Genomic DNA, 26,667 nt, shown 5'->3' with positions numbered 1-26,667 from the left:
GAGAAGCAATCAGAGTGAAGAGAAAACAAAACTGGAACGATGAGCAGAGAGCAGCTGATCAAAGGCAGCTGAGGAGATTGAGGCTATGAGTTACAGACACAGACAGTCCAGATATACAGCTGGCATCTTAACAGTTCCTGAAGGCACAGGCAGGAGCTACACGAATAGAGAAAGATACCACCTATGTCCTGGGGTTCTGGCCTTGAGGCTTAGGACATTTACACAATAACAAGCCACCCCATGTACAAGCAAATACAATAGTCTGTGCGTTGTTTACACATGAAAAATACCACAGACTATATATTTTTTTATATATTTATATGAATATACATATTTATAATAGTCATCCCTTAATGGAGTTTTCAACCTTATTCTACTGAAATAAAATTTCAGAAATGTTTTATTAAGGTTGGTAACATACAGAAATGCACAATTTCACATAATTCCAAGAACAGGGAATAAAATAGGGTTGGATCTCTTGGAGACTGGAGCCGTACGATGATTCCAGAATGATTCTGACCTTGGGAAGAGGAGTCTGTGGCCCTTCCTCTAGTGCTCTGCTATTAACACCACTCAGCCTTACATCAGGTGTCAGTTTTTTCTGATAGTTTCTTCTCCCATAATTTTAGTGTGTACACGGTTCAGTGTAGCCTTTCCAACCTTGACTCTGCCTGCCCCCCACACAATCAGTGGTGTGTTTGGTAAATCCTAACAACTCCCACCACAGCAGTGACAACAGTGCCAACGGCTGGGAAGGTACATGCAGTGGCAAACCATTTTACAGTATTAATATTTCTGCCATACAGACAGAATAGACATAAAGAAAGTCGAGAGCACAGATGGTAGTAAAATATAGTGAAAAAAAAAAAAAAAAAAAAAAAAAAAAAAAATATAGTGAAATAACAAGGAAATGACGCAGAGTCTTAAAAAAAATAGTGGAACTCAAAGAAACAGTAGAATGGTGACTGCCAGCGCCTGGGGGATGGGGGAAGTGGGCAGAGGTTGGTAAATAGGTACGAACTTTCAGTTTTAAGATAAATAAGGTGTGAGGATCTAATGTATAACATGGTGACGAAAGCTGATTAATACTATATTGTATAACTGAAATTTGCTAAGAGAGTAGAATTTAAGTATTCTCACCCCCACACACACAAAAAGGTAAATATGTGAGGTGATGGATGTGTTAATTAACTCAGTTGTGAGAATCCTTTCATAATATATACGCATATCAAACCATCACACTGTTCATCTTAAAAAACTACATTCTGTCAATTATACCACTGAAGTTGAAAAATCATAAGAAAATGATTAACTTTGAGTAGCACCTGTTTTAAATATAATTTAGTTAATTATAATTTTATACAACTTATTTTTTTTTAATGGCTGTGTGGGACTACCAACTCACAAAATTCCTGAAAATTTAACAATCAATCTCACGAAACAGTACAGCCAACTCCAGTACGTCACTGCAAAACCTCTCAGCTGAGGCTCCAACCCCAATTGAAAATTCTTTCCTTTTTGTCTTAGTTCAAATCCCCAGGAAAGATTCTTACTGGCCCCATTCATCCTTTTAGGCCACAGAAATCTTACGTTGCTGACCAGCCTCTGAATTGGTTGCTTCAGCTGAGGGGCCTTCCCTGTCCTGGATGCCTGTGGCTTGCAAGGGGAGGTTGAGATCAAGTGATATAAAACATGTTGCAGGAGCAGAGATGGCAGGTAGGACAGACACAAGCTAACCTCGTACAAAGATCACTACAGATGTTAAAAATCCATTGGCCCTAGATCATTCCACCTACAGGCCATTTCAGAAAGAGAAGCTCACAGAAATGACAGTGAGTTATCAAGAAAGGGCTATATTGTATTTAACATACTATATTTAATAAAATGCACTCGGCATCCACCGCCTTACAGAATGCCTTCCTGAAATGCAGAGGTTGGGAAATTAAAAACTATATTTTCCAGGCTCCTTAACAGCTAGTATCCAGGATGAGAATTTGATTCCACCCTTAAGATGCAGGACACAAAATACGGAAGACAGCAGCGAGGCAGAGCCCTGTCAGCCTGTAGCTTTTAGCTGCTCTCAGCTAGCAAAGAAGGTCACAGACATGTCAGTGTCTAGTCTCCAGCTTCGAGGGTGTTGAGGGACAGTGGCAGAAGCAGTAGTGCCAGATTGATCATTCCGGCATCTAATCACTAGTTCATAGCATCAAGGAGAAGTTGTCACAGCAGTGGCCAGATGCTAAATTTCAAACTTCGAGCGGTTATGATGGCAACAGCAGTGGCTGCTGTGATCCCCTTGATCACAGCGACAGCGGTATTTTCTTGCCGTGGTTTCAGTGGTAACCTCCTGATTGCCACTTTCCCGACTGTGGCAGAGGTGGCAATTCCCATGGCGAGTTCTTCCAAGGTGTCCTGGAAGTCATTCTCAGAGGCCTGGCCTAGAGCCCAGCCCTCCAGCTCCTCCAAAGATTCCCCAAGCAACGAATTCCCTGCATTGCATCCCTTCTGTTTCCTGCACTGAACCCTGACTGATACTGCAAAGGAGTACATGGGGGATTGACTGTATACAGAAAGGTTTTTTTTCATGTCTGCACTCATGCTGTTTTTTCACAGACATAAAAAGGGCCCAAGCAAGATGTCACCATTCCCATCAGTCTCCCCAGAACGGCCACCTCAAGCCCCTTTCTTCAGTTTTGTCTCACACAGGTGATACCTTCTCCTCTGCTGTGGCCAGCTCACCATAACCTGAGACACCTACCTACCCTGTACCCAGCAGGAGCACAGTTCCTCGGTTGTGGCAGTTATGTCAACTTTCATTACAGCCAGACAAGCTCAAGGACCCTGAACCAAAAGTGCCCCTGATGGTTCATCCACCACATCCCTGAGCAGTCCCTGGCCCTAAAACTCATCTTCCCCCACTGCATCCCCTAGTCAGTCAAGGGGAGGAAAAAAATCAAAGTATAGCTGGCTCTAAGTCAGAGGAATTCATCACCCCTCCAGGGAGAGGCAAGGATGGGACAGGAATAGCAGTCTACCACACAGCAGCACCCATTCCGAAGGACTCTCCTGAAAGCATTGTAAAGAATCTTCCTGATAAGAAAAATTTTTCAAAGCTACAACAACTAACAGCAAAAAGTACTTAAGTATTCAGCTGTTACACCAGCTAACAATTTTCTGACTATTTAAATCTTAGCCATAAGCTACAGCATTATGGAAGGCTAAAAATGCCCTGAAAACCTGAGGCATGTAACGGTTACAATTCTCTCCTGCGCTCCAACTTCTGGGTTACCACTCTCTCTAACGACACTGATGCATGCTGATGGCCTAACAAACTGAGTCAGAACGCTATACTTAATTCCAAAAGAATGCAGATTTCATAAAGAGACAGAAAATGTTTAACCAGGCTAATTCTTTTTTTTTGTTTCACAAATTTCTTCCAGAAATTCTTCAGCCAGAAACCAAAACAATAAAAGGAGCCTGAGTTCTAGTCCCTGCTCTCCCAGCTTCGTGCTGAGCAGAGTCACCTGCCATTGCTAAACCTCAACTTATTTATCTGTAGAAAAAGGGTACTGGCTGGATTGCTATGATTCCTTCCAGTTGAGTGACTGACTTTAAGCCCAAATAGAAAACATAAAGCATGAACACTTGAAGAATAAGAGGTGCCCGTATTCCACAGCCTGCTTTAACTACCTCTTCAAAGGAACCACCTTACTGTGCAGTACTTGAAGGCTGAAAGAAGAGAGATTGACTTGAATACCATGAGTTATTCTTCTGTCTAGCTTGGCTAAGTTTTATTTAAGCCAAGTATACTTTGAACAGGATCTAAATACTTATTAAAAATTCCTAATTCCAAAACACATTCTTACATTCCTCAGAACATTTTCTAGGCTACTTGTCTCAAGATAAGTGTGCTAACACACACCTTCCTGGGGAGTGAATTTTAGAGCAAGTGAACAGGAAACACAAGAACAAGATATCCTTTCTAGTTTCAAGTACACAATTTTCACAAGTATATTAATCCTAAAAGTATCTGAGCTTTTACATATACCTGCTGAAAATATTTTCTGACAAAGACAGCCAGAATTAAGGCTATCAAACAGATTTTGTTTGATTAGTAATTCTTGGGAACAACCGCTTTACCATGCAGTTGAACTGTAAAGATTAATCTGCACTGCCACAACTTTGTTTAGAAACAGAACCAAGCAATGAAGCTTTTAAGTACTTGCCCAGTGTTTTACTGCATTTAACACCCACTCAAACGATTTAGAACTGTGGGGTTTTTTCCTTTTAATAGAGAAAAGGGAAGTAAGAGAGATTTTTCAGATATAATGAAATAATATTCTATCTGGAATGCAAAGAAAGAAGACTCAAAACTGTTTCAGTTCATAGTCCTCCTGTGAGTCTGTCTGACCTTCTACATGCTGATCTTTCCAAACCTCAGTTTTCTCATGTGTAAAAGGGAGATGATAATCCCCAGCTCATACATGAACTTTTTACAGGAATGCATGTATGCCAACACACACATTCTTATAAACCAAATGAGATGGGTGTATAACACCCTGACATATGATGGTTACTCAATAAATGGCAGCTAGCATTATCATGACAAGTCCCCAAGTCAGAATATTCCTATTAGACTTAGAGCAAGGTTGTCAACTTAGAGTTGCCACCAAAGGGAGGTTGATGTGTCACTTCACTTACCAGCATTACATTGTGAGATAGCTCTAGTGAGCAAATCTAACTCTATTCAGAGGGAACTGAATCATTAGCATGTACATTCCAACTTAAATCAAACACTGAAATCAGTGAATAGTATCCTTAGCTAAAATTAATAATATTTTACAAAGTGTTCTGCCAAAAGCTACAGAGGCTCTGTGAGGAAGACTATATTAGTTTAACAGATTTTATGACTTACTATATGGAATTAATATTGGAGAACTCTGGTCCTAACAAGCTTCTGAAGTAGGAACTGAAATTTTCCAAATATCGTCTAAAGATACTCCAAGAGGGACATAAACCAACCTAAAAATCAAAGCCCCTTCTACGATTCTTATTGACAAATCACACCCAATTCCATGGGTGTTTGTTTTTTTGCACAGTAAGTGTACTTACCAATAACCTCCCAACATTTAACATTCACTAAAGGTTCAACTATCAGACAACACTTGGCAAAACTGCAAACTCCTACTGTGTATGTCATACATAAAGTGAAGGATGTTAAAATTGTTTTTATGGCAAAGTTGAAGACATTAATACCATAATTAGACTATAAAAATAGCGAGAAAAGATATTCAGAGTACCCGCCCCTCTCTTTCAACCCTCCACCTCTACTCTAAGTACCTCTGTGGAGGCAGAAAAAAACTTAACAAAGGTGGGTCAGACTTTATCCTACAAGTACAAGGAACTTTTTTGGTGATTAAACAGATTCATATTTCACTCTTAAGCAGTGTTTCAAATTTAAGAGTCAGTGAAGTAGTTCCTTTATGTATAACTTCTATGAGATCATGGTTAAAAGGTAATATTGGGGAGCCCTTAGAAATAACACAATAATAATTCAGTCTTAATTTATGTTTAAAAAAGACCATTGTTTTAAAAGCAAAACATCTTAGAAAGCAACTGGTTTAGAGTTTCACTTTCAAAATGGTACAACATTAAGTTTTAAAAACGGCATTAACGGGGCTTCCCTGGTGGCGCAGTGGTTGAGAGTCCGCCTGCCGATGCAGGGGACACGGGTTCGTGCCCTGGTCCGGGAAGACCCCACATGCCGCGGAGCGGCTGGGCCCGTGAGCCATGGCCGCTGAGCCTGCGCGTCCGGAGCCTGTGCTCCGCAACGGGAGAGACCACAACAGAGAGAAGCCCGCGTACCGCAAAAAACAAACAAACAAAAAAACTGCATTAACTAGACTAATTTTCTCAATGTCAAAGATAATTAAATGATCCTCCAAAGTATTCTATCTACCTAAGAGCAAGCAGCATTGATTTAGAGAATCTTATTTGATATAAAAAATTCAAAGGAAACTGAAGAAAAACCCAAGCTGCACTTTTAAATTATGCACATTAAGGTAGCAACACCTCAATTTTTTAAAGAGCCTGCATTTAAAGAAAGCAGTTTTTAGATAAAAACATCAAAAATGATCATAATTGATAAAAATATATCAAAAATGATAAATATTTGAGTAAAATAAATGCCTCAGTTGCAGTCTACAGCCAATATCTGGTCTTTAAAAATGAGAGCTTTATGACAACCGTGTACTGTTGTTGGCTTCAAAGTAGGAGAGATTAAATGTTTTAAAAGAGGCCATTTCCTGCAGTGCTGTCTCCCCAGCATCCATCTTTTGAGGAACTACCCCTCCCTTATCTCTTGGAGTTCTGGTACAGTTATTAATCACACTATACTTTCTATACCCAGCTGCAAAGCGGACATGTCACCAAGGCCTGACCAATCAGGATACCCATGGCCCTCTCTCCACAATGGGTCTGTGATGAACACAAGGCCAATCAAAGTCTCAATATAAGATTTGATTTGTTATTGGAGTCCCGAAAAAAGATGAGAAGCTTTAAGGACTTTGTATGACTTGGGGGGTTGAGAGCCACCTTTCCTGCTACCCAGAGTGGAGCTCAGGAAGAGGCCAACCTGGAGGAAAGAAAGTCAAGAAACAGTCCTTGAGAACATGAGTTTAGCTCTTACTGTCCAATGCCTGGGTTTTCATGCACATAAGCCAATACATTTCTTCTTAGCCTAAGAAGTGTTTCTGTCAGGATTCTCAGTACAGAATCCTTACCAATACAGAAACTGACATGAATCGAAATTTCTTTCTCTTCCTGCTGAAATCTAAGCTATAAAAAACAAAGCCAATTTAACACAGTTCTATTTAAGTTCAGAAATAGAGCATTTATTAATAAATGCTTATTTTTTCTCCCTTTTGGAGTATTTTCATTTCATAAAACTACTTCTGTTAAATGTCATCATGTATAGTAAAATCCCATTTTTCAGTCACAGGTAATTCCCAATCAGAACAACAATGAGATACAGGGTTACCTCTCACAAACTTCCCTGAAGCAAGAAAAATAATTATGTGTTTAAAATTCTCTGCAAAAAAATACAGCAAAGGGCCTAAGATGCCAGAAATTTTTAATTAAGTAGATCAGTTACTGTTCATATTGCATACGCAAGACGGGAAGAAGGAAAGCTGCTAAACAGAATGCATCCTAATTATTAAATCTGAAGCAAAATATCTTTCCAATTCCCATTACACAATATTAAAAACCCCAAACCCCAAATAAACTATAACAGAAAAGTTTAACCCTCTATATTCCTTACTGAGTCTCTCAATAGCATTAAGCTCCTTACCAGCATTATTTATAGAAGAAAAAACATTTCAAGTTCTAATTAAAAAAAAAAAAAAACTTATAGGAGACAATTCATAACGGAACTACCTACACATTTAAACAATATGATTTTCCCTGTATTTTCCAATTATTCTATAATGTGGGTTTTGTGCTTTTACACACATGAAACACACACAAAAACTCCTGATATGGACTATACTGTAGACCTTTCTGTACTGAACATTCTTGCCCCATGTTTTGCTCCTCCTCTGCTTCTTACCTACTACTGAGAGGATCTTAATTCCACTCAACCAAGATATCCATCTTTCAAAGCCAGGCTGAGTTCAAAACTCTTCATAACCCCCTCCCCAACTATCCAAGTCAGAAAATAAGCGCTGGTGGTAAAGACTCTAACAAGACATTAAAAAGAATGTACCCTTTCTTTCACTTCATGTACATATTTAACTTCTATAACTCACTATGCATACCCAGGTGAGGATAATTTCTCCAAATTAAAAGATAGGTATTTTTTGTAAAACATATCTCTTTAATGCAAGCAAACTACCTCATCTGGTGTTCAACAAAAATATAGCAATTGGTTCCAGCACAGGTGGAAAAACAGGCATGCAAGACTCAGCCTAAAAATGGTACAATACAAACACAATGTATAAAATACAAAATTGTATTGTAAAATACATAACTGTAAATAGAACACAGATACAATGTATTTTAAGGGCAATTTAAGCTTGAGAACTTTTCAAAAGATAATTTTGTTTATATTTGATTTCCCTCTTTTTGTCATGACTTGAGCACCCTTTCTCTCCAAGATGCAACTCCACACCACTTTTTAGAGCAGCATGCTGAACAGCCAATTAATTATCCCAGTTTCTGCCAAAATTCATACTAAAACTTACCTAAAGAGTTTTGTTTAAGTACTGGGAGAAAAGTGAAAAAGGTAAAATCCTTACTACAGGTATTGCTTACCAATGAATCATGAAGCTCCCAATAAATTGAGAGCTTCCTGAAAACAGAGGCCATTTCTGACTCATTTTTATATTTTATGTTTTTATATCGCCAGTGCTAGCTCACACAGCGGGTTCACCACTAAATGTTTGAGAAGGGAATGAATGTGCGCCAATAATAGAATGCTTATTTTTTCTCTTTATAAAGTAAAATAAACACTTTTGGGAAAACATTCCGAATAATATTTGTTCAAGGAGAAGAGCAACGAACTTGCCTCTCTTCCCCCACAAACAAATCTCTCACGACACCAGCTTCCGAGGTACTGAAAATCTTACCCTTAAGAACAGTTTTAAATTAATGGCATTCATTCTCCCTACCAAAATGTAGTATTGCAAGGAGATTATTTCTCAAAATTTTAGAAGAGAAACAAAACTAATTATAGAAGACACAGTTCTAGTCTTCAATACCAAAAGTTATCCTTTGTCGAATCAAAACCAACCAAAAACTGACTTGGAAATTGGCAGAGTTTGAAACTGGTGGGTAATATTGAAGTGGTTCATAAAAATGAAGTTCTCCTGCAACACACTCCCCAAACACTAAGTGCCCACAAAATTTACGAGCACTTAGGGGTTATATAGTAAACACATTATATGAAACTATTCACCTGAGATTATGCACTGACTTCATAAGTCAGATACTTGAACAAATGAAGGAGATTTGTTTTACCATATATGCGTGTGTGTGTGTGTATGTATAAAGACCAGGGGGAAAAAAAAAAAAAAACACTGAACTGTGTCTCATAACAAGAGGTTTTATGAAGTACATCCCAAGATCTCAGAAGAAAAACAATTTATATTCCTCAGGAACACAGAGTTATGTTCCATAAAAATCAGTTTCAGCATTAAACTGAATAAAATAAAAATGATTTGAAAAGTGAAAGAGCCAAATGTTAAGAGTTTGTTTGTTCTGCCACTGTGGTATAAGCCCAATAGTCATCTGAATTGAAGGTGCCAATGAATAGAGTCCAGAACCCAAACCTTGAGTTATTAAAACCAACTTGAGACCCCAAAAATTGTTACCAAACTTTCAAAAAGCAGGAAAGTTTCAAATTTAAGTTTTATCAAAATTTGATACTATTTTCCCTAACAAAGGGGTTGCCTCACCCAGTCTCTTGTTTCTATTGTTTAAGAAAAGGTATCGAGAATTTTTTTGCATTGCAAACCTCCGAGGCTAGCAATTTCTCTCACCCTTCCCTTCTTTAAATGTTACAACCACCTAAAAAGAACTCACCACAAGTCCCAAATAACCCACTAAACCAAAAAGAGTAATAAAAAGATCCAAAAGTTAAGAGAATAAAGGGGTAGAGTTATTCATTATTGGCATAACATAAACATCCTTACCTAAATAAAGATGTTAAAAAAAAATCCTTACTTGAAAGCATTTTGTAATGTTTCTTCACCAATGGGGAAAGTATTTCTAGGAATGTGCTCATTTTAACAAAATTCCCTTATAAACTGGATGCCTCAGTCAGTGGTGAAGACTTTTACCTACATTTAATTAACATTAAACAAGATTCAAATTAGCTTTTGTTTAAAGAAACTGAAAGATTGTTCCTCATGATTTTTATCTCTAGATATAGTATAAGGGTAGCAAATGCACTTTGTGCATAAAGCAGTAGATAAGGACTTCATATACTTACTGTGTCAATACTTAATCTATGGAATAAAGTCCACGTAATTTACAACCACTGAAAATGTGTGTTTAAGGTATATGAAGCAAATATTCCATAAAACTCTGCACGATCATAGTTTGGGGAATTTTAGAATAAAATTAACTGCTTCTATCATTAATCAGAATAGAAATTGTTTAAAAATATACTCTGAAGTAAAATCAAAGAAACTAATCCTGGTCACAGGACTATATCATGAAACAATTCCACCAGAGGTCCAAAGTTCACCTTCCTTTACTACAGGGAACATACAAAGTTCAAATTCAAGTGAAACCTTTTCTCTTGCAGAAAAATAAATGACAAGGTTGTAATTAAGAAACAGGTGAAAATTTGAGCCAAGAATTAGGTGGAGCAGGAAAGTACTGAATGCTAAGTACTACATTAATAATAAGAATTCAATGAGAAATTTCCTAATTCTCTCACAAAAGCCTCAGATTAGGAACCATATTTTAAAGAGTTACTTTCAAATCTCCATTAAAGATTAGAACAAAAGAAAATAAATAAATAAAACCCCAAGTCAAAGCGAAAGATAGTCACTACCAGAAAGAACCCTTGTTAAATCATCTGGGTGAGGGTACTGGCTTTGGCTGAGCTCCCTTTAACATCTACTAGATGAAAGGAGAAATCAAGAAAGAAACGGCGCTACACCAGTCATGTCCTACAGTCCAGCTCATCCTTCCACTGTGGACTCTGTCAGAAGACAATATGAGGTCACTCCCCACTAATAATACATCTTACAGAAATGGCTGAATCTGCTCTTGCATTGTGCTAGTTTCTAAATGGCATGTTATAACCATAATTTAATAAAGAGTTATTAATCAAGACAAGAGACAAAGTGCTAATAAGTACACTTTAAAATACCTTATTAAATTGAAAAATCCATTTCTCTCACAAAGTTTAGATAAAAGGAGAGGGAAAAAACCTCCAATGTGCAGGGCAAGTTCCTTTTTAAATTCCCTTACTCTGTATTTTCATACTTTTCAAATTTAATCCCAACAGTATAAAATCTTTGTCTCCTCTGGAGATAATATATATGCTGCTTATAATCACACTCAAAGTTTTACAAATAACCTCTTCCAGTTCTTAGTTTCTAATATTTAAAGTCATGTGCTTAAACCTGCAAAAATCTTGCTACTTTATAGCAATGTTGTTTATGTAAAGCCATTTAAGAAACAATTTAATATAATGCCTAACATGAGGCTATTAAGAAACAAAGAATGCTATTTTTCAAAGAAATCAACAACTTGCTTAGAAACAAGAATATTAGTCTCAGATGACATATAGTGGTATCCTTTAGAAATTACTGAAGCAGAGTGTATCTTTAAAAAATAAGTGTACTATCCAGAACTTTTATTATTGATTACAAAATGTGCTATACCCAGTACACTTTATTTTGGCTAAATATTTAAAATAGGACAGTATGCAAGAGGGAAAATTTTTATTACTACAAAAATGTCAACTACATTTTGGGGCTTTTTTTTTTTAACACAGTTAAGTAACATCACTGAATACACTCTAAACTTTAAATTATTTTCTTAAATTTTATATAAAGGCTGAGAAAATGAATAACATGCGGACCAGACTAATATCAATGAAAGACACATTTTCCCAGTCTTCTAAAAGAATCACAATAACTTGAGAATATATCAACTTCCTCCTCTATCATCTTTTAAACTATTTTTGAAAATAAGTTATACTCTTGTATATGCCCCCAACTAATCAAAACAAAACACAAAGCAATGATGCAAATGTTCTCATTACTCCCTAACTCATGGGATTTGAACTAAATCGCACTTAGACCAGTAATGCTGTATATATAGTATTTTGCATATTACAGAGAGTGCCTGACTGGCTGAATTATAGTCCCCAAAGCCTTTCCTCTACCCTTCACATATGGCTCTAAAAGTTTGAATTAAGAAAGAATTTTTTAATTCAAAAAAATATATATATATACAGAAAAAGATGTTTGAAGTCTGCCAAAGTTTTTAAAATAATAAAAAGAAAACCTCACATAAACCCATAAGCTTAAAATGAATGTGATGGAATAGACCATATGCAGAAAATCTTAAGATTGCAGGGACACGTGAGTGTGTGTGTGTATACATCCACAATACACACACATATGGATATTGCAGCACAACCAGCAGTTCCCATTAAGCCTAAGGACTACTAAAGAGATATTTCTAAAGTGAGCTGCTGATAAAGAAAAAAAAAAATGTGAGGGAGACAACATGTTAAATTTTTCTCCAGAATTTTCTAGCATTTTGCAGTGTAGAGATGGACTGATTTTTCTAGCCCAAGTTATAATTAAGCAGACCATTATATTTTGATGCACTGTATATTCAGTAGAACACATTCAGAAAAAATAGTTTGATTTCTATTAACGTTGTAGTCATAATTCTCTCCCCTACAAACATCTCAGGAAACAATCACATTCTGCCAATGGTGAAACCACCAGCGATGCTGTCAACAACAAACACATGAGGGCTATTGCCTCCTATCAGATATCACTGTACGCAGTCTGATCAATGCTTTGAAACTGGCAAGTATGCCATAAACGTAACGAGCTCTGCAGCAGATTTTACTAGCATAAAAGACACCTGGGCAACAGGGGCCTTTGCAACCCACCACTTCAACAAAATTCCGTAAAATCAAAGATTTACAAAAGATTTTACTCCTAGGAGGCACCTAGGTCTTCTTTGGAAACCCAGACTATTCAACAGCTCCCTGCAAGAACACACCATTCTGCCACAAATCGCATATTGCACACCATCGGTACCCAGACACCTGAACCACCTGGGCTGACAAGAGTTAGGCTGTCAGCTCGGAGGTATTGCTAGTGTGCAAGAAACACTGAACCAGCTAAGCTCTCCCAGGTACACTAGGTGGTAACCTTGGCACCAAGTGCCTTAGTAGTAAAGATCTTTTCCCCTATTACAAAATGCGCTAAGACTGTTCCAAAGAAAATGCTACAATCCTGAGGACCTCTTCCACAAAGGAGAGCAGAAAAGGGCTGGTTTTTTCCTCTAGTCAAAAACTGCGGTGGGAGATGGAGCTACAAATTAAGGAAACCCAGCTTCTGGTGGCAATCCTGTGACAGCTAGCACAGCAGCCCGGCCAAGCCAGAGCTCAGTTTTCCTACCGGCAAAATGGGAATCACCACCGCCACCCCTCCCCCTCGACAGGGAGCCCGACACACCCAGGAGGTCTAAGATTACCTCGGACGACAAGCGGTGGGGTGGGGCCGCCGCTCCCCAGACGCCCACCCCGGACTCCCCCCACCCCGCGACAGAAAGGCAGGGCTGGCGTACCTGGCTTCACAGTCTTGAGACGGATGGGTTCGCGGAAGTGGCGGATGACAGCCAGGGTGTCCCGGTTGGTGAGCCCGCTGACAGGCGTCCCGTTCACCTCCAGCAGCACATCCCCCGGGCTGGGCGCCTTGCCCGAGACGACGCAGCAGGTGCCCCCGCCTGGCTCCTCGCGGAGCCGCCCCAGGTAGGGGAACTCGCCGCGCTCCGCGCCGCCCCGGATCTCGGCGCCCAAGTCGCCCGGGGGCCCGGCCCAGGACACCGCGCACTCCTGCACCTTGCTGAGCCAGTGCTTCTTCTTCTTCAGCGTCTTCGACATCCCGAACCCCGCTGCACCATGGGGGAGACCCCGCGCGGGCGCCGGGGGCGCCGCTCCGGCCCCCTCTCACCCTGGGGGCCCCGGGTGGCCCGCGCAGCCCGGAGAGGGGGGCCTCGCCGCTCCGGCGCCCCCCCCCGACCACAGCCCGCTGGGGGCCGGGCCGTTCCAAGCCCCGAGACGCCCCTCGGACGCCCCGCCCGGCGGCGCTCCCCGGGGCTGGCCGGGGTCCGCGAGGGCCAGCCGGGCTAGGCTGAAGAAAAGAGAAGGGGATTGTCCCCGGGCGTCTCCAGAGGGGTTTCGGGCGGGGTCACAGCCGACCGCTGGCCCCCGGGCTCCGCGCCGGAGCGGCGGGAAAGGCAGAAGCAGGGGGGCGGGGAGGTAAAGGGGGAAGAGCCGGAACGGGAAAAATCCGTCGGGGGCGCGCAGAAGCGCGCGTAGACCCGTAGCAGGATCGATCGCGGCCGCTGCGGAGCTGGAGCGCTGAGACCAACGCCTGCCCAAGCTGCCAGGAAACTGCCGCTTTCAAACCCGCCGCAACCTCCTCCTCCTCCCTCTTCCCTTCCCCCCGCCCTCGCCCATCCCTCATCCAGAGCCCCGCCCCCTCCCGCCGCGCGGCGCCCGGCGCGCTGCCGTCACGGGCCAGGCGCTTGGGAACGAGCCCCGCACTCGACTCCCTCGCCGGGGATTGGCCCCCGGCGGACAGGAGGCGGACCCTTGACGAGCACGAGAACCACCGATTGGTTAGTGAGAGTGGATGAGGCGGGCACTAGGATGACTGAAGTTTAAAGAGGGTGGAAAAAAGAAGTTTGAAGAGTGAGGGAGGGAGAGAGGAGGGGCTGGGGAGAGTGACCGGCTCCAGATTGCAGGCTGAGAGAGGCCCTCTGTGCGGCGGCCGGAGCCAGGAGAAAACTCGGATAGGAAGAGCAACTGAACATCCCGAGGTGGAGGCGTGGCTGGCAAGCCGGGCGGAGTGGGGGGAGGAGCTTGGAAGCCTGCACCGGGCACAGAGAAAAGCGGGTGTACTTTGAAGGGGAGACGACGTGCTGAGTCCCAAGGCAGAGGTGGCGGAGCCTCGGGGTGGCCAGTTACAGCCGACCACTTACAATGAGTAGATGTTTCTCGTTCGTTCATTTCTTCAACGGAAGTTATTGAACGCCCATTGAGGCAAGGACTCCGGAGTCTGGTTGATGGAAGGTAAAATAGAGTCCTGCATACTGCTGCTGTGTGACCTCACGCATATTAGACAACCTCCCTGAGCCACGGCATCCTCGGCTGATAAGTGGAGATAATTATACCCTTCCAAGTTGTGAAGATTACATGAGGTACCTATAAAACATCAGTGTAGTGCCTGACAGGGGGTGGGTACTTCTTACCCTTTAGTAGCTGAGGAGGAGTAGGATGACTTTATCAGACATTGTGCTAGATACTGGGGTTCAGGGATGAAGAAAACGGAGGTCCTGCTTTCTAGGAGGTCACAGTCTAACAGGAGAGACTGACAAGTAAGACTGCTTGAGATGAGGTAGGGTGGGGTGGGGTAGAGGTGGATTAGGAACCAGCCTAGTAGCTAGCAGACGTGGGCTGGAGTCCTGGAATGCTGCTTACCTGCTGTTTGACCTTCACCAAATCTCAGTTTCAAGTTTAACTCACCTGTAAAGGAGGTGGAGCGAGAACTAACAGTGAATAAAGGACATCTTAGATCCCTTCCAACACTAATTTTTCACAAACAGTTCTTGAGCTTTCTCTCCTCCCTGACTTGGCTCACACTCTCCCCTGTCTTTGTATTTAAAACAATTCTATCCATCCTCAGCCCAAATGCCATCTCTTCCAGGTCACCTTCTCTGATACCTTGTCCTCAGGTGGAAAGTGTTTTCTCTGAGCTATGATACTTTCACTTTTGCAGTATGACACTTATTTATGTAGTCTCCTGTCTCCTTTTAATGGTTGGGGAAAGCCCTTATTTAAACTATGAATAACTCCACAGTATCTCACCACATCTCAGATAAACTGGCCCAAGCTTCAACAGCAGCAGTGATTTTGTTCACACCATTGTATCAGTCAGGGCCTAGGCAGGAAACAAATGGTACTTTACAAAGATGTAGACAGGGTGTGGGAAACCACAAGAGAAATGTGGAACCCTGGGGCTATAAGCACCTAGAGCTATAGAAGCAAGGGGAGGGAACAGTTACCAAAACTCATCACAGAAAGGGCAGCCTGACAGGAGCCTGTGACCTTCAGTCAGGGATGCAGTCAGCCTAAGTAATCACCCAAGGACAAAGCTGGAGGATTGATCTCTCACCTCCCTCCTCCATCCTCCTGCTGGTACATCCCAATAACCAAATCCAACCAGGAGCCACAGGGCAAGAGAGCCTTTTGAAGCAGCCCCTATCAGTCAATCACACAGAGAAGAGGAAGCAGCCCATCTGGAGAGAAAAAGGGAAAATACCTAGCACAGACATCATGTGGATTGCTCAGATTTACCCAGATCTGAGGCAAAGCTGGAGTATTTTTTTCTGAACTACTACCTACATTAACAGATTCCTGGGTGAAGTGGTGATAACCTCCACCTCATTTATTTTTGCAGCAGTTCTGGGAAAACACCTTCCCTGCCCAGATTTTATCCATCAGGATACCTTTGGCCACGAGGAACAGAACATCTAACAGTAGCTTAAAGCATGAGGTTATTTATTACATCTTTAACATGAGATTCAGATGAAAGTAGTCTCGGGATTAGTTCAGCAGCACAATCATATCATTAAGGACCCAAGCTCTTTTTGTGCCCGCTCTCTAACATCACGTTCATGTTGGCTTTTATCTCCAGGCTTGTCATCTCTAGATTGCAATGCGGCTGCCACAGCTCCCGAAATCACATCCTCAGAGGTCATTGTACAAGCAGAAAGGGAGGAAAATGCACCACTGCTCCCATATTTATGAAGGAGAAAAATCTTTCCCAGACTGCCCCCCACTCCATAGAATCTCCCTTATTGGCCAGAAAATGGTCACGTGCCCATTGCAGACCAGTCACTGACAAAAGAAAATGGTATTGCCACAGTTCATTAATTATGATTCACGCCCAAGCAAAATAGGAGTTCTGTTTCAGAGGAGAAAGAGGGAATAGTTGTTAAGTAGGCACCCAACAGTGTCTGCCACATGCCTTAACCAAGAATAAGTTATATTGACTTTTTTTTTTAATTTATTTTATTTATGTATTTTTGGCTGCATTGGGTCTTCGTTGCTGCACGCAGGCTTTCTCTAGTTGTGATGAGCGGGGGCTACTCCTCATTGCGGTGCGCGGGCTTCTCATTGCCGTGGCTTCTCTTGTTGCGGAGCACGGGCTCTAGGCATGTGGGCTCAATAGTTGTGGCTCACGGGCTCTAGAGCGCACGCTCAGTAGTTGTGGTGCACGGGCTTAGTTGCTCCGTGGCATGTGAGATCTTTCTGGACCAGGGCTTGAACCCATGTCCCCTGCATTGGTAGGCGGATTCTTAACCACTGTGCCACCAGGGAAGCCCATTATATTAACTCTTAACAGAAAACTGCAGTGATCAGGAGCTTGAGCTCTGGAGTCAGACTGGAAATCTCAGCTTTTCTACTTACTAGCTCCGTGATCTTGAGTAAACTTTAATCTTACCTAACCTCGGTTTCCTTATCCACAAAATGGATATAATAAGAGTACTCACCTGAGTTGTGAGAACTGAATGGAGCTATTTGAGTCAAGGAAGCATTTAACATGTGGTCATATAAACGAACACTCAAGTGACTTTAGTTTGTGCTAAATAGTAATATTTGTGACAAGGCCAAAGGCATTGATAAATCACCTTTATAACTCTGTAAGTATTCAATTCACTCATCTTAGTAAGCTTAGGTTCAGTTTTAAAATAGTCTAGAAATAAGCTGCCCACCCCAGTGAATTAATTCTGGTAGGATACGATTTTGGAAATTACTACATAATTAAAGGAGTCACATTGCAAATGTCTCTCTCTAAAATGGCACCTAACCAAATAATCAGATCATATCCGTATTTATCATTGTTTCCCAAACCTAATGGTTGGCTTGATAGTTGTGATTTCCATAGGGGAATATTAATAAGCTAAATAATATGGAACCTGGTTTAACAACAATAAATGATACAGTTGAATATGATGATCTCCAAGGTTTCTTTGGGCTACCTCTATCCATCTAATCTATGGAGATAAAGATAGGTGTGTTTCAATATGCAGAACACATGAGTTAGGTCCCAAGATGGCTACAGTGGCTCCAAATAACAATATCCAATGACTGAAAGGAAGTGTCTCTCCCTTCCTCATTTCGTTTTAGTAGATCAAGGAAACCTTTCCCCAAAGGCCCCAGCAACACTTTCCCTCCAGCTCATTGGCTGGACTTACCCAAATGCCCTTTCCTAAACTAAAGATGCAAAGGGTAATGAAATACTTTTATCCAGTTTGCCCCTCTAGTGCTCAGAGGGGGATCCAGTGTCTTGTAGGCTGTATGGCTGCACAATATCTGAACACAGTTTGGCGGGGAGGAGGTCTTTTAGCAAATATGAAGGGGAGAGATTGCTCGATTTGCTTCTAATTTACATACACTCACACACACATACACTGTTTGACAAGGTGGAAAGTTTTGTTTTATAATATTGCCGACTGTTCCTAATGAGAATTAAGTATACCCTGTAAGTGGAAAACTTCAGAATGGCAAGTATAAATTCTCAAATTTTCTCAGATGACCCGCACTTAGTTACTCCTTTGTACAAGCAGAGATGCATCATATTGAGGTTTGTGTGCTGACAGCTCCAGGGAAATCACTCACATCAGAGTCTCTGTGAATAGTGCCCCTGGAGTCGTGTGTGGCACTGTGCCAAAGCGAGGCAGGTGTAGAGAGAAATTTTTATTTATTTTTATATTCTCACTATTTCTTTCATGGAAACCTGAATCTCTAGTAACAGTCAATCAAATCATCATATTTAAGAATGAAGTCTTTCTTAAGTATTAAGGTGGCAGAGGGTAGGGGAGAAGTGGAGTGGAAAGATAAAACAAATATTTGCCTTCTATACAGAATACAGGAACATTTATCCTGTTCTTATTCCCACAGATGATAATAAAATCATCTTGAATTTTAAAAATTCTGATCCACAAAATCTTTCACTGCCTTAGAAAATGTTCATACTGACCTGTATTGTGGAAATTATATATGTAATGCAGCCTAACATGAATAGCCTAACTGAATTTGGGATTAATTATCCTATTGTATCTTTATATTTTATTAGCATTTTTATTTGCCGAGGCCTATGGGCTAATTTGTATGCTAATGCTAAATATATGCTCACTTATGAAAGCAAATACATGGAAAATTTTCTTTCAGTTAGACAAACTAATTTATTGTTAAAATCTGTATCACTATGTTTCATACATAAATGTGCATTTTTGCCCATAGGTGCACTTACCTGCAAATGACCAAATGCATCCAGCCCAGATTCACAGAACAGGAACATTCAGAACCAAGTGCAGTGCCCACATGCTTTGAAAGGGGGGTTAGTTAAGCAGTCAAGTGTCAAGTTTGCCAGACAAAGCAGGACAAAGAGAACATTGAATGAAACAGAAAATACCAAAGTAAACCATCTTTTATATTTCAGCTTAAATACAACCTCCTGCTCAAGACCAGCCTTGAATTCCCACAGCTGGGTGTCATTTGGATGTCATCTCATCCTTCTCCAAAACCAATAGCATGTTGTCGCTATGTGTTTTCCAGTAGACCTCAAGATCCTTGAGGGCAGGGTCCCTTTCTGATTCGTTTGTGTAACCCCCATCGGGCTGGGCCCTTTATCTTTAGTGACCACTCATTCATTCATTCGTTCATTCATTCAAGTACCTGTTATGCACAGGCATTGTTTCAGGTGCTGGTTTACAGCAATGAACAGATGTACAAGGTCCCTCCTTTCATGGGGAAGAAGACAGTGTAGGGGAGGAAAACGTTTTCCTCAACCCTCTTAGAGTCCCTGGCTGGATCTGAAAATTAAACTGGCAAAGACAGATTAATAGGAGAAAAATATAGAGGACTTCCCTAGTGGTCCAGTGGTTACGACTTCGCCTTCCAATGCAGGGGGTGCGGGTTCAATACCCGGTCGGGGAGCTAAGATCCCACGTGCCTCATGGCCAAAAAACCAAAACGTAAAACAGAAGCAATATTGTAACAAATTCAATAAAGACTTTAAAAATGGTCCACATAAAAAAAATCTTTAAAAAGAAATAGGAGAAAAGTATACAAATTTATGTAATATAAGTTTTGTAATATACGGAAATGAAGACCAGAAGAAATGGTAAGCCTGAGTGTTTTTATGCTATTGATGAACAGTGACAAGTTGTGGGAAAATATGATAGGGCAAAGAGGATGAGCTAAGTGTAGTAAACTGGCGGAATTTAGCAAGGCCTGTCTGCTCAGATTCTTTCCCATTATCTGTCCATCTTGGATATGAGGATGTTTCTTTTCTGCAGGCATAGGGAGGGCACCTCTCACCTGAGGGTCAGATGAGCTGTTTCAAGGATGAAGGGCAGGGGGACAGAGAGAACTTCCTGCTTCTGCCGGTTTCTTCAAACTCCTTCAGCTTAAAATATTCAATATGCCAAATTGCCATATATTGGGGTATTGTGCCCCAAACCCCTCCAAAGAAGATATACAGATTGCCAACAAACACATGAAAAGATGCTCAACATCACTAATCATTAGAGAAATGCAAATAAAAACTACAATGAGGTATCACCTCACACCAATCAGAATGGCCATCATCAAAAAATCTGCAAACAGTAAATGCTGGGGCTTCCCTGGTGGCGCAGTGGTTGAGAGTCCACCTGCCGATGCAGGGGACACGGGTTCGTGCCCCGGTCCGGGAAGATCCCACATGCCGCGGAGCGGCTGGGCCTGGGAGCCATGGCCGCTGAGCCTGCGCATCCGGAGCCTGTGCTCCGCAACGGGAGAGGCCACAACAGTGAGAGGCCCCCGTACTGCAAAAAAAAAAAAAAAAAAAAAGCGCAAAAAAAAAAGCGCTGGAGAGGGTGTGGAGAAAAGGGAACACTCTTGCACCGTTGGTGGGAATGTAAATTGATACAGCCACTCTGGAGAACACCTTAAAGAACTAAAAATAGAATTACCATATGACCCAGCAATCCCAATACTGGGCATATACCCTGAGAAAACCATAATTTAAAAAGAGTCATGTACCAAAATGTTCATTGCACCTCTATTTACAATAGCCAGGACATGGAAGCAACCTACGTGTCCATAGACAGATGAATGGATAAAGAAGATGTGGCACATATATACGATGGAATATTACTCAGCCATAAAAAGAAATGAAATTGAGTTATTTTTAGTGAGGTGGATGGACCTAGAGACTGTCATACAGAGTGAAGTAAGTCAGAGACAGAAAAACAAATACCGTATGCTAACACATATATATGGAATCTAAAAAAAAAAAAAAAAAAAGGTTCTGAAGAACCTAGGAGCAGGACAGGAATAAAGACGCAGATGTAGAGAATGGACTTGAGGACTCGGGGAGTGGGAAGGGTAAGCTGGGACGAAGTGAGAGTGGCATGGACATATATATACTACCAAATGTAAAATAGATAGCTAGTGGGAAGCAGCCACATGGCACAGGGAGATCAGCTTGGTGCTTTGTGACCACCTAGAGGGGTGGGATAGGGAGGGTGGGAGGGAGATGCAAGAGGGAAGGGATATGGGGATATATGTATATGTATAGCTGATTCACTTTGTTATAAAGCAGAAATTAACACACCATTGTAAAGCAATTATACTCCAATAAAGTTGTTTAAAAAAAATAACAATACATACGTAAGCTTCTAAAAGAAAAAGCAGTAAACCCCAAACAAGTAAATGATCAAGATAGTTTCCCATAGTAATAGTACTATAATAGAAGATGAAACAGAATGAAGTGATGGGTGATTAGGAAAGGACACAGGCTACATTAGATACAGGTCACAGGGAAGGTCTGGCTGAGAAGGTGACAATTTTGCTGAGACGTGAATGACAAGTAAGAGGGAACCAAGTGAAGACCCGAGATCCAAGAACCTCAGGCCAACACGAGACCTTGGATAGACCTGTGTCTGAATTTGAAGAACAGAGGAGTGCCAACGTGGCTTGAGTCTGGCTGTGCAGGAGAGAGGGGTAGGAAAAGAATTCAGAAAGGAAGGCCAGGGGCCAGATCACATACAGCTTTTCAGGCCAAGGCAAGGAATTTGAATTTTATTCAGAGCATAATGAGTTGTAAGGCGAGAAGTAGCAAAATCTGATTTACATTTTAGACTGATGGTTCTGATTGCTACACAGAGAAGGATGGAGGTGACAGCAGAAGCAGGGAAGCCAGAGAGAAACCTGGCACAGGAGCCCCATGAGAGATGACGGTGGCATGGACCAGGGTAGAAAAAATGAAGATGAGAATCTGTTGAATGCACTGTGGAAATCACCAATTATAGTTTTAATTTCCTAGACTGATCTCAGTTAAAGAAATATGTTACAACTGTATTTAATAAGAAGCTTTGTGGAATGTAATTGCTTTGTTGAAATGTCCCTTCACAGTAAGATAAGTAGGAAGTTAGAAAATAAAAAGTGGGGGAAATTCTTAATTAAGTTTAAATTTATACAGGTTCTTTTATTATGTTTATTGAGCATCCAGAGAGATGGAATGTTAATTTCAAGGTTTTTGTTTAATCTCTTAGGAAGGTAACATCTGCTCACAGCCTACGATGCTTATGAAACAACATATATTGTTTTTTTTATCTACAGGGTGTGTTGTTATAAGAAGTGGAATTTGTTTCTTAACTTATACAGGAACTCACAAGCTCGGTTTTAAAAGAGCTCTCCCATCATATAAAATCTTTTAGGTTCTTTGAGAAGTTAGAAAACTTCAGGCCCTTGAGTCTTATTTTCTCATTGCAGACCAAAAGCAAATAAACAGTGCCTTCAGTGGATTCCAATACAAAGCACGATGTGAAGTTCCCTTTCTTCAACAGAAGGAAAATTCTCATTTACTTGGCTAAGCTTAGGTGAAGCGTTTCCAAACACACAGTCCCAAATTTCACAGTAAAAATGATTGGAAACACACCGCATGAGCTTAAAATAAACACACCCCATTCAAAAACCAGGTACTGTGGGCTTATACTTAACAAAAATATCCAAATGAAATCTATGTTTTCCTTTATTCAAAAATGGAGAGTAACCTTATTGGATCTGGGGTGAAGAAGGGAAGGACTGAGTTTCAGTCCAGAAACAGGGCAACATGCTAAATAGTATGGGTTCTGATGAAGTGCTTCTGTGCTTAGAACCTAAAGTTAATCTTGGCACATTTAAATATGTAGTAACTATCTGTTAAGAGAGTATATCTGAAAAGTTCTTATCACAAGAAAAAAGTTTGTAACTGTGCAGTGATGGATGTTAATTAGACTTATTGTGGTGATCATTTTGCAACATATACATATGTATACTAAATTATGAGGTACACTTGAAACTAATATAATGTTATATGTCAGTTATACAATAAATAAATAAACAACTGTCCATTCACAGTTTGACGGGCACAAAGGACAAACAGAGCAACTGGTTATATGAACAGCAGACCTTCAGAAGCACTGATACAAACAATACTTGGTTAATGTTCAAGGTTACCTTTTCAGCCTTGGTGTGTTGGAGAATGTTTACAGATTGAAATTTTCACCTTGCAAAGTGCTACAGACTGAACTGTGTGTCCCCACCCCCCCCCCCAAATTCATATGCTGAATCCTTATCCCCCAATGTGACTATATTTGGTGATAGGACCTTTAAGGAGGTAATTAAGGTTAAATGAGGTCATAAGGATGAGGCTCTAATTCAATAGGATTGGTGGCCTCTTGAGAAGAAGAGAGATTTCCCTCCCACTTGACTCCACTTTAGCTACACTAACCTTCTTGCAATTCTTTCAACATGCCAGGAATGCTCCTTCCTCAGCTCTCCCTCTGCCTAGAGTGCTCTTCCCCCAGGTAGTTTCATGACCACTCCCTCCCTCACCTCCATTTGACATTGGATCAAATGCCACTTAAGCATGGACTTTACTTGACCTTCCTATCTAAAAATGCAACATCCCCTCAACTATTAAACATCCATGCCCTACTCTCTCTTCTTGTCTTTGTCCACAGCATTTATAACTTTCTGATATACAATATACTTATTATGTCTCATTTTTGTCTGTCTCTACCCAAGTTCCATGACGGCAGGGATCTTTGTTTTGTTCACTGATTTATCCCCAGTGCCTAGAATAGCACCTAGCTTGTAGTTGGGACTCGATAAATACTTGTTTGTTCAAGTGCTTTCCCATCAAAGTACTTCCAGATATATTAACTATGCTAGGTAATTTAATCTTCATAATAATTTTAAAATAATTTGATCTTTGTAATAATCCTATGCGGTAGGTGTCATTCGTATTCCTATTTACTAGTGGGTCAGAGAGGTTACTGCAGTCATCCACAGGTCTCTCAACATTAAGTGTCAGTCAAAACAAACTCAGATATTTTAACTCCACATCTAGTCTCCTTTCCTATACCATGGTGGTCATTCTAAGACATTTTCATCATAAATGCCCATCAATATATGAAAGGATAAAGAAATTGTATATATACACAATGGAATATTACTTAGTCATAAAAAAGAATGAAATAATGCCATTTGCAGCAACATGGATAGACCTAGAGATTATCATACTAAGTAAAGTACAATAAGTCAGACAGAGAAAGGCAAATATGATATGATATCACTTCTATGTGGAATCTAAAAAATAATACAAATGAACGTATTTACAAAACAGAAACAGACTCACAGTCATAGAAAACAAACTTATGGTTACCAAAGGGGAAAGGGAAGGGGAGGGAGTTTGGGATTAGCAGATACAAACAACTATATAAAAAATAAATAAACAACCAGTTCCTACTGTATAGCACTGGGAACTATATTCAATATCTTATAATAAACTACAATGGAAAAGAATCTACGTGTACATATATATGTATAACTGAATCACTTTGCTGTACACCAGAAACTAAGACAACATTGTAAGTCAACTATACTTCAATTTTAAAAATTTGACTACAAAAATTTTAAATGTGTGCATGACAAAACAATTACCATAAACAAAGTTTAAATACAAATTACAGCCTTGGGACAAATATCTATACTATTTGTTGACAAAGATTTCCTTCTTATACAGAAAGTTCTTATAAATTAATAAGCAAGCAAGGCAAAACAAATAGTCCAGTGGAAAGAGGCTAAGTTAGATTATAGAAAAATAATAATAAACTGACTTTAAACATATGAAAAGTGTCAATTTTCAAAAAACAATAAAATTCCATTTTTCTCCTAAAAGATTGGAAAGGATCAAAAGTTTGATAATATATTATGTTGTGGAGATATGACTATAAATTAGAATACTCTTTTGGTGGGTAATATGCCAGCATCAGAATTTTTTAAATTTCAATGCAGTTCCATTACTAGGAATTTTCAAAGACTTACGTACTAGCAAGTACATTGTAAGCACTGTATGCCATAGAAAATGTCTGGAATAGAGGCTGGTTAAATGAATTGTGAAATATACATTTGACAGAATATTGTGCAGAATGAGGTAGAACTTCATCTGCCAATGTGGAAAGATCCCTAAAATACATTTTTAAAGATACAGATATGCTTGCTCCTATTTGGATTAAAAAGGGGAGGGGGATGATGGATATTTGCATACACCCTATAGGCCTGTGTCCTCTGGAGGACACAGAGGAAACTAATGGCTGTGGTTGTCTCTAGGCAGTAAGACTGGGAGGCTGAAAGGGAGAAATGCTTTTCATTAAATACCATTTTGCACTGTGACTTATTATTATTTTTACAAAGTATATGTATTACTTGAAAAAAAGAGATGAAAAAGAGAAGTACTATGTTTAAAGAAGAGGAGGAGGGCTTCCTTGGTGGCACAGTGGTTAAGAATCCACCTGCCAGTGCAGGGGACACGGGTTCGAGCCCTGGTCCAGGAAGATCCCACGTGCCGTGGAGCAACTAAGCCCGTGTGCCACTACTGAGCCTGCAACTAAGCCCGTGCGCCACAACTACTGAGCACGTGCACTCTAGGGACCGTGCTCTGTGACAAGAGAAGCCACCGCAATGAGAAGCCCACATACGACAACCAAGAGTAGCCCCCGCTCGCCACAACTAGAGAAAGCCCACACACAGCAACGAAGACCCAATGCAGCCAAAAATAAATAAATAAATAAATTTTAAAAATTAAATAAATAAGAGGAGGAAGTGGAGTGAAAAAGGGAGGGCATGGGGGGAGGGGAAGGAAGTAGTTGAAGACAAACAAAACTAATCAAGACCTATACTTCTGCATGCCCCACATGGCCTAGCCCAGAGTCTGAAATAGAGGATGCTGAGTAAATAAAACTCCCAAATCTACTCTACCAATTCTGAGTCTCATCCAAGCACCAGTTTGATATTTTCAGCTCAGATTAACCTTTTAAAACCAGACTACCTGGGCCAAGAGATAATTGGGCCAGGGAATTTTCTGGTTCTTGGAGATAGTCTATTCTGGTAAGAAATTAAACTTTACCCATTGCTTACTGTCTTTAGCTGAGATCAGGGTAAATCAACATTGGTGAGAAAAACACTATTGCACCAAAGCAGCGTGTTACAAATCTGAAACTAAAGATAGACATATTAGAAGTCACTAGGACAATGCAACAACTCTGTATGCGCCAATTTTTGTGCTTCTAATGATTTTAAATTTTTAAAAAATGAATAGCTTTATTTTCTGTTTAATTACATTTTAACTAAAAGCTGAAATTAAAAAAAGAAGTTACTAGGACAAGACCTACTAGCAGAAATGTCATCAGTGTTAGTTTTGGAAGAGATTTGCGTCTCAGCTGATTTCTAGATTTGGCGTGGCTTGCAGAGAGCATTCTAGCCCATGTTTATCTTGATCTAGTGGGTTAATCTGTACCAAA

The 26,667-nt window shown here is 40.6% G+C and overlaps 1 protein-coding gene across 2 annotated transcripts in view; it reads right to left on the bottom strand.

Moving 5' to 3' along the window:
- Positions 1–14,255, bottom strand: part of MAGI3 (membrane associated guanylate kinase, WW and PDZ domain containing 3) — a 265,634-nt gene extending 251,379 nt beyond the window's left edge. For both annotated transcript variants that reach the window (XM_079944259.1, XM_079944260.1), the window contains exon 1: positions 13,333–14,255. In XM_079944259.1, coding sequence (XP_079800385.1) covers positions 13,333–13,648 — 316 coding nt within the window. In that variant the 5' untranslated portion in view covers positions 13,649–14,255. The remainder of the gene's footprint in view (positions 1–13,332) is intronic.
- Positions 14,256–26,667: the final 12,412 nt, after the last annotated feature.

This window comes from Stenella coeruleoalba, assembly GCF_951394435.1.
Source record: "Stenella coeruleoalba genome assembly, chromosome: 1".
NCBI classification, from domain to species: Eukaryota; Metazoa; Chordata; class Mammalia; order Artiodactyla; family Delphinidae; genus Stenella; species Stenella coeruleoalba.
This window is presented reverse-complemented; position numbering and strand designations above follow the sequence as displayed.